The 12047-nt window shown below is 43.8% G+C and overlaps 2 protein-coding genes across 4 annotated transcripts in view; one reads left to right on the forward strand and one right to left on the reverse strand.

The window, feature by feature from the left end:
- LOC119401555 (tryptophan--tRNA ligase, cytoplasmic) overlaps nt 1-4338 on the reverse strand; it is a 434281-nt gene extending 429943 nt beyond the window's left edge. For both annotated transcript variants that reach the window (XR_007417350.1, XM_037668451.2), the window contains exons 1-3: nt 4013-4338; nt 3469-3577; nt 1899-2018 (exon numbers count right to left, since the gene is read on the reverse strand). Coding sequence is in view for 1 of the 2 variants with exons in the window: in XM_037668451.2 (XP_037524379.1) it covers nt 1899-2018; nt 3469-3577; nt 4013-4157 (374 nt within the window). In the remaining variant the exon portion in view is untranslated. The remainder of the gene's footprint in view (nt 1-1898; nt 2019-3468; nt 3578-4012) is intronic.
- The window catches only part of LOC119401556 (calcineurin subunit B type 2), a 31646-nt gene that overhangs the window by 1792 nt on the left and 17807 nt on the right, over nt 1-12047 (forward strand). Inside the window, exon 1 of one of the 2 annotated variants that reach the window (XM_037668454.2) lies at nt 4653-4854. The exons of the other annotated variant lie outside the window; for it this stretch is intronic. Coding sequence (XP_037524382.1) covers nt 4852-4854 — 3 coding nt within the window. The 5' untranslated portion in view covers nt 4653-4851. Of the gene's footprint in view, nt 1-4652; nt 4855-12047 lie in introns of those variants that run through there. 2 annotated transcript variants of the gene reach the window in all.

Below are 12047 nucleotides of genomic sequence, written 5' to 3' on the forward strand. Positions count from 1 at the left end.
ACGAGGTAGCTCTCGCCCTCTCAGACTAGACGCATAAAAAAGTAAAGCAGCCGCGTCCTTCGGGGTTTCGGTTCCGGTTTGGTCGGATTTAAAAAGAGTTACATCTTGCTTTTGCCGCAATTTCTTCTTTTCGTAACTATTTGTGTTGAAGCTACGTCAAGGAGGTAGAAACTAACAGGCTTTTGTAGATGCGTTTGGGAAAGCAGGAAAAATTGTAGGTACACTGCCAGGCCGTCTGCCCCGTTCTGTCGAAGCAGTATTCTGCGATGTGAATAGAGCAGAGGTGGTTGGTTGGTTGTTCCTTGGCAACCTGGCGCAACCCACCGCGGGGGATCGGCCGTGAAACGGGCGGCACCTTATTTTAGAGATAAAATTGCCTTACATGGAGCAGAGGTGGTCAGAGCTGGTCGAGCTGGTCACCGTCCTTAGTTCTCTAACAACTTCTTCGACCGGCACGTTCCCAGGTAGAACGCTGCGCGCAGTCTTTTGGAAACATGTAACACGTATAATCACGTCATGGAATGTTGTGTTTGCCAATTCCTCGATAAACATGCATCAAATTCGATATCCATGCACCGGATAAATATGCATGCACGCCGCCAGTCTTGACTTGCAAGAAAACACCAGAAAGCTCGGAATTCTAAGGGCGTTCAGACTTCCTACTCGTACCAATAATGCTCGGTACGTCCAGCTAGACTGCACCCACTTCGTGTATACACTTAAAAATCACGTACAACGTCGTGTCAGCGAACATTTAAAGCGTAAAATTTTCGTCGCTACAACTGTACGCATGTATTACATGTATGCGCAGCTTTCAAATTGTTTCCAGTTTAACAGCATGCACGAAAAACAGACAATCGTCAGCGAACGAAGTGAGGACACTTACACATGAAAAGTGATCCCAGGCGTCTTCTTATTGCGATTTGTGCAGCCATAAGCGACGCACGAAGTCACCATGGCCTCGTAAAATGTTTAACTGCTTTACAAAAGCATGCCACCGTCCCCAAAGACAACTGCGACGGCGGGGCAACGGAGCGCACTCCGTCGTCTGCTTCCGAGTTTTTCCTTTTGCAATATGGCGGTGACCGGCTTCACTTACGGGGGCGCCACCTCCACTCCAGAAGAAATAGTATATAACCTCCTTGTGGAGAACTTACGTTGCCCAATAGAGCGATGAAATGCAGCCCTCCTCACTACACTCGGTTACAACCTAAGCAAAAATGTCAGCTCTGCCCCCAGAACTGTGGCGCATCTGCCCATAACTGCGAGATATAGTCGTGCTAGCTGGTTTCCGCTCGAACCATACATATTTTTTCTCGGCTAATGTAAATACTACGCACATTAAGAGATAAAGGTTCATCGTTAATGCCTAAAATATTACATTTGACTGAGCAGCGATGTCAGAGTCCCTGACAACATCTGCCATGACATTCAAGTTTTCTGATCTCAAACCTGCGACACTAAAGTGTGTCCGCATGGCAAAGTAAACTTTTTGAAACTCTGTTGAAGTGCTTGACATAACAAAAATGAGTAAATTCTATTGGATGGAGCATTTATGCAAATTATCTGTGGGAGGGACAGCCAGGGCTGTGGGCGGAGCCGAGATTACTTTCTTATATTGTAACCAACTATGTTCACATCCGACCTGCTCCCGATACACCGGTTTTCATATTACATTTCATTTCTTAAATTTTTTTTTGCAACCTTCATCACTGCCTCAGACACTATCATTGCCACGATTAACTATTTGCCACAGTGCACAATAAAAAAAAGAATGGAAAAGGAAACGGAATGCTGGCAAAGTGGCTAAGTTCTCGTCAAATGCCGAAGAGTTTGTGCAAGCAAAGCTGTGTCAAGAGTTTCTCATAGTCCACTAAGCACACTGAAGTTGAACATACTTGGTGAAGATGAAGGGAATGAGGTGGCCGATGTGAAGGGCATCGGACGACGGTCCCCTTCCCGTGTAGAGGTAGAATGGTTTCTTTTGCTCGTAAGCGTTTAGAATCTCGTTTAGCTCCCTGTAACAAAAAAAAATTAAGGAAAAAAAGAAATTTAACTGCTGCATAATATACCCAATAACACATAGCTTACATCTAAAAGAAGCATATTACACAGAAGAACAGAAGATGAATGCCAACACCCAGGACATACTTCTTTCAAATTCAACAGAAAAAAATTCGCTGCAAATGTCCACGATAGTCTTCTGTTGGCTGAGGGCTCTTTCGTGCATAGTGTCGCATTTTCAGCGCAGCCTAAGAAACACTAAGGTCTTCAGAATTACGTATCTATGTATTTTCTAGTAAAGGAACACACAACCTAATACTACGTAGTGATGTTTCGCCTCAGATATGCGTAATATTTGCTTTTTGATCGACAATGTTCACAAGTATGAACGCAGTTACCAGTTCAAGATGGCTGGGCATTCAGCAAGTGCTTAAACTTTGGCCAGGTGGCTGAATTGTGTGACAGGCAGACAGACAGACCAAAATTTCTGCGTTCAAGTATCCCAAGTAAGACTATTGTCTTTAAAAAATAACAGTAAGCTAATAACACAGGAATGGGAGCCTGTCCTGCACATAGTCACGTGCTTTTAATTAAGTTTGTTGAGAGTGAAAAAAAGCATGTGCCTCGGTGCTATTTGCTGTTTTTTCTGTTGTTCTTGAAAGAAGCGCACTCTGTGTACCGTGGTGCACAGGAAGTTTAAATCTAAATAGTCAAACAATTTGTTGTGACAGCACACTGGAGATGCTTTTTTTTTTGTCTAAATGAATATTTGTTTCACTGTGTCTCATTAGTCAGTTTTAGAATAGGGTTCGTAGCATTAGCAGTTTTAGAATAGGGTACACAAAGCTTTGCATTAGCGTTTGTCACCAGCGCACATGGGTCACACTGCTATCCCCTTGGGTACCCACATTAAGTGACGAAAATAGCGTACACACCCAACGAACGCTATCTTTACATACGCTATTTTAAAACTGCCAATTAATGTGGATATCTAAGAGGTTAGCGTATGACTCGTGCAGTGGCGACAAATGCTAACTGAAAGTTTGTATTGACCATAAAACTATAGTCAATACTAAGTATGAACTACTAGCCCTTCTGAGCTAACTCAAACGTTTGCATACCCTATTTTAAAATTGCCTACTCTGATAATTTTGCTTGGTCTGAACACGTGAGTATAATAGACAGACCAGGCAAGGCATCCTGGTTCGTTATTAGCGTGCTCCTAATATGTGGTAAATCCAGTTTCAGCTGTTCTGCTACTCTTTTGCAAAGCTGTGAAATTACTAACAATAATGTTCAATCAGCAGGTGCCGCTTAAAATATCCGCGTCAGTGTGAAGGAGTATGTGCGAAACATTGTGAACAAGCTATATTACTGAATTTGAACACAGAATCTCATTATCGGCACACGGACGTGTAAAAATGGCTTGTAGTGAAGTCGTAAACACAAGTTGTAAACACGTACCTGTGCGAAAAGAAAACACCTCTCCGAAGAAAGTGATGCGCTTTCTTCCCCGTAAGGTTCTCGATCCTGTCCACGAGCTCTTGCGTCACCTTCGACGAGCCAAACTTCACTGAAACAGAAAGCGCATACAGTGATGTGTACATAAGTACACACGCAAATATTTGTACAGAAGTACACATTTAAATACGCTATAAAGTCTAGATCACCGTGCTATGTAAGCAGTCTTGGCTGAAACCACAGTCGATAACTACGAATGTGTTATGAAAAAAATCCGTAAACAGGGAGTGGGCGCTCGAGCCGACGTTTCGACAAGTGGACTTGTCTTCTTCGAGGCAGTTCAAGCCTTGAAGAAGACAAGTCCACTTGTCGAAACGTCGGCTCGGGCACCCACCCCCTGTTTACGGATTTTTTCATCGCAAGCTTCCACCTTCCCCTTCCTGCCGTTTTTTTACGAATGTGCTAGATACACAACGTAACCTGACAACGCTGTAAATTCACGCTAGCGTAAAGTTATCGAATCCAGTAGACGCGACAGCCAACTCACCGATCAGCTTGTCGTAGTCGATTCCAGTCGCCGACGCGCTGACAACATTCCACGGATTAACCACGTCTTCATCGGCGTTGGCGTCCGCCTGATCGCCGCAGTCGTTCACAGAAAGACGGGCCACGTCTTCAACACACGCCGACATCGGTAAATCCTGCGTGCGATGCACTTACTAATACAGTTCTCCTAGCAAGAATCTCGCAGCAGCGCACTCATGCAAGCCGGTACTTATACACGGGTTTCTCCGCGATGCAGCCTTCCACGTTGAATTCGGACCACGTTCACCGCCGTATTTCAGGGACCATGCATGTCAGGGACCGCGGAATCATAGCCTCATAGCCGACAATTCCTTGGATTGTAATTGGATTGATACTTCTTTGGATTGTAAGCGAGGCGTGGAGAGATGACAGCGTGAAAGAATACACAGGTGTTGAAGTGGAAACGTCGCTAGCGCCGCTATACGAAAAATTTTTGAATCTCTTACTTTAGGTTTCGTAAGGGGCACGCGCACAATCGTGAGCTTCTTTTGCCGTTTACAAACGATCCAACAAATAATTTGAGCCACATGAAGGATGATTATTCGTTCACGGACAGCTTGAATGAGAGAACAAGGCGACAAGTCCGGCTAAGAAAGGCTAAAAAGGAGAGAAAAAAAAAATGAAGGGGGCCATTCGAAAGTAACGCGCACTAGATGTCTCTACTATCCTTTCGAGCCGTCTGATCGCACTGGATAGTGGGTAGTCAGGGTAGAGGAAAAATTCGTCGTTTCATTTCCCGGGCGGTACTTTGGGGCTCGGATTAATCGTGCCTGCAACCGCGCGCACCAGCCACCGCCAAACATGGTGAGTTGAACCCCCGAGCTTGCTTTTTTTAATCCTACGCACGGATAGAGGGGTTGGTGCGTGCACGGAGCTGCCGCACCATCCGCCGTTGCTCACTACTGCAGCACTTCGACGCTGCGGAGTTTGTAGCCGTAGTCCCTTCTTCCTACCTCCTTCAATGCCTTGGGGGGCATTGCACACGCCCTTGTGACACGGTCCTCGCTTGCTCGTCGTAACGTTTGTCCTTCGAGGCGCATTTTTAAACGTCCCCCTAGGCCTAAGGATATTGGAATTTCCGGGACTGCGGCAGGCAGGCAGGCAGCCCTCCCTTCTCTCTTTCTTTTTTTTTTCTCGCCTCCCCCCCAAAAAATGTGAGGATTTTGGCAAGAATGATATCCCTCGTATCACGGCGTCGCAGTGTGCGCAGTCGTGCTATATTACCTCCGTCCAAACTTGTTTTGCTTGGTGTTTCTTTCGAGTCGCTTTCGTTTTTGCTTGCCTCTTTCGCTTCATCTTCAGGGGCGAGGGCGGCGCTTGAAATGAAAAAAAAAGGAAAACATCCTTCTTTTGCGGTCGAGTCATTTTCACGGGTCAAGAGCTCCGCTACATGAATCCGTCCGCGTAAACGAGGAGGGAATTCTGTCGCGTTGTTTCATTTCTCTATTTTACTTTAGACCGTCCGCTGCGTGTTTCGGAGGGTCATATCCTAGCTGGACGCGACCTTCGTAGTGACTGTGACACTGCAGTAAAACTAACAAAAGAACGAAACATGATTGTGGGCATTTCACTTTTCTTTCTTTTTTCGCGTAAACTACGACGTGCAATTACCGAGCCACACTCGCAGCTACGGTGCACTGGCGCGTCTTTGAAGCACCTGTCGGTCTCACTGCTAGCAGCGTTGCGTGGGCGCGCCTTCGTAAGGATTCTTTCACGCCTTCAGTCAGATTCACGTAAATAGAGCAAACAGCGTAAAACATTTCATTTCAATGACCATGTTTGTTTGTTTCATTACGTACTGAAAACGCGCAAATGTTACGTGAGGTTCTTAGCTGGAAATGCATCCGTCGCGTAATTTTAACATGCTTTACTCAGTTCTGAATCAATTTGAAGTACTAGTTCGTTGCTCAAAGGCGCAACGCTTTAACGTCCTTCACTACTACTAGTCTAGTAGGCGCGCCATTCGATTCGAACTTGGATGCACTTTCGTTGTTTTTGTTGTTCTAGCATTTCGCGCACTGCGAAGCGTGACCATATTTTTGTCCGCTACGCGCCAGTGATCGCCGAGCACCGTGGCGACGTCCCGTAGTGTTTTTACCTTTACGAAGCTGCGCCTGCACTTGTCGAAACGAAACTGTGCTACGCGTTCTAAAAGCCCCACCTCCCTCGACTGCCGACCCGAAGGTCGCAGGATCGAATCCCCGCTGCATTTTCGATGGAGGCGAAATGCCGGAGGTCCGTGTACTTATTTTTAGGTGCACGTTAAAAGAACCCCAGGTGGTCAATCTCCGGAGCTCTTCACTACGCGTCCCAGTCGTATCGGGGTTTTTGGACGTAAAACCCCAACAATTATTAGCCTCCACCTCCAGCCAGGTTGCGCCAACATACTCATCTTTACAGCTAACCGATCTGAAAGCAACATGTAGCAATGATAAGTTAAGGACTGATGTTCGAGCTGCCAGCTTAGTCTTTTAATATGTGTTTATATGTTGATGACAACTAACGCAGTCTGCATAAACGCACGCTTGTATCTTTTGTGTTTGTGCCACACTATTCTTCACTACCAATACATCTGTACTAAGATAGCAATGACAAGTTGATGTGAGGATTTCTTAACACTGTTATTTTCAGCTTGCTGATTTAAGTGGATGAGAGAGAGGAATGCTTTAATTAAAAGCTGGAGATGTTTGCCTGGCTATTCACCTGATATGCTGTTCAAGGTGCTGAGTGATGATTGTTGTGTACACTGATAAACACATGACAGCACATAGATTCACACACACATAGATTACTCTCTATAAAAAGTTTCGTTAAGGCATAACACATAACAGCACATACAGCGACACACACATTACACTGTTCACAAAGTTTTATTAGGGCTATTGGCCTGCAAGGATGTCAACATTGCTTTCGTGGCTCGCGAGTTCCAGGTTGATTCTTTGGCATATTGACACCTTGAGCTCATCCACTCCCGGCTGTGACACCATTCCCATCTCTCTGAATAACCACTCCAAAGCATCGTGTACTATTGTGTAGCCCGATACAGTTCAAGAATTCCGGAGAGGCTCCGCCCAGATGACCGAAGCACAGCAGCCTCCGCAACTAAAGCAATACTCCCACTCATGCACTCGGTAATGTTCTTCGAAGGCAGGCCTACTGGCCGTCCAGCTCATGACGTCAGTCCTGGAGTGCGCGCCCATTGGTGCAGGCTTGTATGCATCTGCCTTTGAGGAGAAAATGCCGCGGGCTTCTAAAGTTGTATCCGACTGTAGACACCTGAAACATGAACAGTGGAGCGTCTGGCTGAAAGCGCAGTCAGTGTAACGTGGCGTGGGCATGCTCAGTTCAGGCACTGAGTGCCAGAGTGTGTGTCCCGCTGCTATATATTTGACCTCTGTTTCCGGTATTATGTACTAGTTATGGCACACCACACCATAGCACTGTTAACGTTGCCCCATTTAATCCACAGCCCCAGACTACAGTGTGCCTCATGAACACATCGCGGTTTTAGAGCGCAGCTTTCAGGCGCCCATTCCTGTGTTGAGTGGCGTTGCCGTCGATGGCGTAACCGATAGACATGAAAAAATAAAATGAGAAAAAAAAAATACCTAGGATCGAATGTAATTTGAACCCAGGCCCTCTGCGTGGCAGTCGAGTATTCTACTGCAGAGCCACGTTGGTGCTTGAAACTCATTTGCAAAAAGACCACATACAAGTGTCATGCCAGGCAAGGGATCGCATTAACCTATGTAATATAGCGTGGCAGAAGAGTAAAATAACAACCAGTCATCACACAATGCTAATTGTGCAACGAGTGTGTGGTTGAATGCTTCCCACCCACTGCAAAGTGCTCAGCCACATGCAGCATCAACAAAGTGCACATGATAGTTTACAGATGCGTAGCAGGTACCTTGCTTATCCACAGAAAGACGAATAATGGCGTAGTGGATACCTTGCGGAAAGCCAAGATTTCTAGCATAGCTGGCCTTGCCCCAACATGAAGCTGCGCTCAGAATTCGCATCAGGCAATATCGTAATCGTCGGTGAATTTTTTTTTTTTCATCAAACCCCAATATTTTAATTTAATACCGTAGTTTTACTTTTGTTTTCTCGTGTATAATGCTCAGCCATTGCTGTAATTTTAGTTGCCCTAGCAGCTACACTACATAATGACAAAAAATGCGCGATACGAACGATAGCATTGCACTTTTGTGTCGTTGTGTAGTGTTGCCAGTTAGTACCAATTGATATTCGTGCTTAGCGGATACGAATTACACAACAGCTGGCTTAAGCTCAGAGGTTCAGTCTAGCACTGTTGTTAATTAGAAAGCTGCCTGTAACTGGACATATCTAGCAGTCTCACTGGTAATTGCTGCACAGACAAATTTTGATTCCTATCACTGCTGTGTATCTGACTAAGTAAAATATTTACCATGCCTGTATTTTAACGTGCATAAAAACAAATGATGTCAGAATCGAAAACACTTGTTGAAATTTACGATAAGCGGAATGCTTTAGTACGGGAATTTAGCCTTAAAACCAACAGCGGTGCACATAGCTTTTGTTTACTTTTAACCTGTCAAGTGCGCAATCTTTATTTGACATCCCGTGGCTCGCAACATTATTGCCATGAAATTTTTCTGTTGTGTCGCTTTTTGGCATCATATAGGCACACACCAAATGACTAATTTTAAAAATGAAGTACGTAAACAAATAATTTGTTCAATATAATGGGCTGTTTGATTAAGAGATCACTGCGCTTCAAATGTAGCAGGGAACCAACTCTATAGGTTCAGGTTTTACGTTGGTATTTAGATAAATTTAGCAGAAAAGAACCTTTAGGGTATGCTACATAAAACCCACAACGTGCTGTGAAAAATCACTGCAAAACAAAGGTTCACCTACTTCTGTTCTGCGAGAACCCGGCATGTTGTGTTGTCATTGATTTTTATGGTGTCCGTTCAGGCCGGGTCAGTTTTTATTGGTGAAGACTGACTAATTTGCATTTTAAAGGAACCAGTAAACATGGTTCCAGTGGCTTTCATTCGGCTGTCATGACCCAACACCCAAAACGCGCACGCATTAAAATCTGACGTACTGCCCCTGGTGTTCTGTCACAAAATGCAGAGAACGAAACTGTGACCTTTGCTATTCTTCCTTTTGTAATAAACATGTAAAAGTGTTACTGCAACATATTACTGCAAAGATTGTGCTAGTCTAAACAGGTTAAGCTCTCTATAACTAAATTTAGCACTAGAAATTGACACACAGACAAGAAGAAAAGACAGATGATGACGAGCGCTCGTCTACGATGTTTTCTTGTGCGTTAATTTTTCGCACTAAATGATGGTAGTCTAACTAGCCTGATGGGCTCCTTCTGGAGATTAAGCTCTCTACTTAGTCTCGTTAAGAACTTCATGTGTAATTCATAATCACAGTCAAAGGTTCTGTGATGCTGTGGCACGTTAACATTGTTTGGGTAATGAGGCAAGGCGATTTGGCAGTTGTGACGAGATAGCTCTAAGCCTGCATTGCGATTTAAACAGTCACATTTTGATTCGAGATTATGGAACAAACGTGTTTTGGCATTCTTGAACCCTATCAGCTTGCAACTCTATAAAATCAGTATTGTTGGTACAGATTTTCTGCGGCATGCTAGGTATCTAAGCTAGATCTCTTTGTTTGAATTCTCTCTCCTCCTTTCAACCTTTCCCTTCAGCTATGAAATTGCAACGTTTTGGGGTAGCCCTGCCTTCTTTAAGGCTAAGGTTTGAGCGCCCATTGTCATCTTTAATTGCGTTCAGCGCATTCAGCTGTGAAATGACCCCCCGTGGTGTACCACCTAGCCGCGAATAGATATGCTTTCTCGATGCAGCTGTACAAGGTCACTGTCTGCAGAGAGTGCTACTGCAATGAAAAAGATTAGCATAAGTGTCCATTGAATTTAAGCATGAGAAGCTCACCTTAAAAACCCGTTATATTTCTCTATGCGTCTTAAAGGGTCCATGGCACAGTCACCCAACAATTTGCAGTTTTCACCGAAAAATAGAAGTAGAAGGTCTGTTGTGCCTATACATATATGAAAAATGCACTGTACAAGAGTGTTTCAGTGCAAAATAATCCCTAGAAGTTGCCGGTTATAAACCCCGCCAACCACCGGCGACCGTCATTTTGCCCTGGCGTGTGTGACGTCACGTGCTGCATGTAGCAGATCCGTAATTCACTTTCAATGCTGACCTGAAAAAAAAAATAGATCGATTTCATGCGCAGCTGGCCACAGAACAGAATCGTTCGCCGGAATGCAGATGCTTGCACAGCAAGCAGCTTGTAATCTCACAATAATAGTTTGTCATTAAGTATTCAAAAACTAGCTAGTTACTATGTAATCGCAGTACGGTAGTTGATATATCTCGAACTTCATTCCAGTGTTCACTGCCATAAACAAGGTTGAACAATTTTTTTTTTTTTTTAGTTTTCTTGCATACACAGTGTGCGGGCATTGCTGGGTAGCGGATGCATAGCACAATACAGTTCAACAGAACTATTTTTATTATTGCTGGTGCATGAGCTCTTATATCACACAGAATGAGTTAAGTGCATGTTCTTTAGCTTACATCATTGACAAATAAGTAAGAACTAGAGATACGTCCTTCTTTGAACAATGAGAAATGAATTTATAGTCTAAAAAGGCAATGATGGTGCAGATTTTGCCTGCCACCTGCATAAATCTTAGTTAGCAAATATTTTCGTCCTACTCCCTAGTGTCCATTGCGTATTACATGAATACGGTCGTCGAAACGGTTTGAACACGCTCGCACAATGGGATTGGAGCTCTCTGACACTCATCCTGTCAAAGTTTGCTACTAAAAACCACACTGAAAGATTTCATACTTGAGAACAGACATTAACATTTCGGTAAGGCAAGCCAGCTTTATCTTCATTTCTCATGTTATGCTTTATTAATATAACTGCTACGTTGTAATGACTAATTGTGGCTATTACAAGGACACCGAAAGGGCAGGCTGAGTTCAGTCATACTTGGTAACAATTCAGCTCTGGGGGGGGTTGCTGAACCTTCCTGATGGGAAAAAACTTTGAAGTTCATAATTTAAGTTTGTTAATGTTTAGTCCAATCTTTTAAATCATGCAGAAGGCTAAAGATGCAAATTCTTTAGAGTTTATGTCGTCAGAAAACAAAGCATGTGGTTGGGTGAGCCAAGAAGGCTTGGCATTTCCTGGAATAGATCGCTATTTGCAGCTTATTGTTTTGTTTTTTGTTTTTTAACACAATTCGGAGTCGGAATAGCAGCCACGCATATGTCATATCTATGCTCAATTTGTCATGGCATTCATTCTTTTTTCAGCCTAACGTTTGCTTGTGAGCTCTTTCTATTTCTGTAGTTGTCTACGTGTACAACGTGTATTGGTCGCTACGCAAATTTGTCGCTGCTTTTTTAAATGTCACATCATTGATTAACAGCATGCCATTGTACATTTTCGGACGTGTGATCACACATGGCTAAACAATGCAAACTGCGCCCGTTTCTCATGAAGAGCCGATTTGTTATGCACCACCGCTTCATTACTGTAACGGCAAAAAAAAACTAAGGATAATTGTTTAATGTTTGCCCAAACCGCTGAACATTTAATAGCGACAGCTGGTTCAACATTGTATTCGGCCCAGTGGTACTTTAGTTACACAGGCACTCTAGCTTCAGTTACAGTGTCTGTACCGGCCACACACAATGATGCACATCAAATGGAGAATTGTAATGCAGTTATATCTGTTTCTCTGTCTGTCTGTCTGTCTGTCTGTCTGTCTGTCTGTCTTTCTGTATATCTATCTATCTATTCAAAACACCTTGCAGGCCCATAGAGGGCATTGCAGAAGATGTTTAGAAATTTCTACACAATTCATACAGCTATACAACTTATAAGAAAACATTGTTAATCTTTTACACTGAAGAACCAAGTGTGCAGAAGTTCAAACATGCAAG

This window comes from Rhipicephalus sanguineus, chromosome 8 (genome assembly GCF_013339695.2).
Source record: "Rhipicephalus sanguineus isolate Rsan-2018 chromosome 8, BIME_Rsan_1.4, whole genome shotgun sequence".
Classification (NCBI taxonomy): domain Eukaryota; kingdom Metazoa; phylum Arthropoda; class Arachnida; order Ixodida; family Ixodidae; genus Rhipicephalus; species Rhipicephalus sanguineus.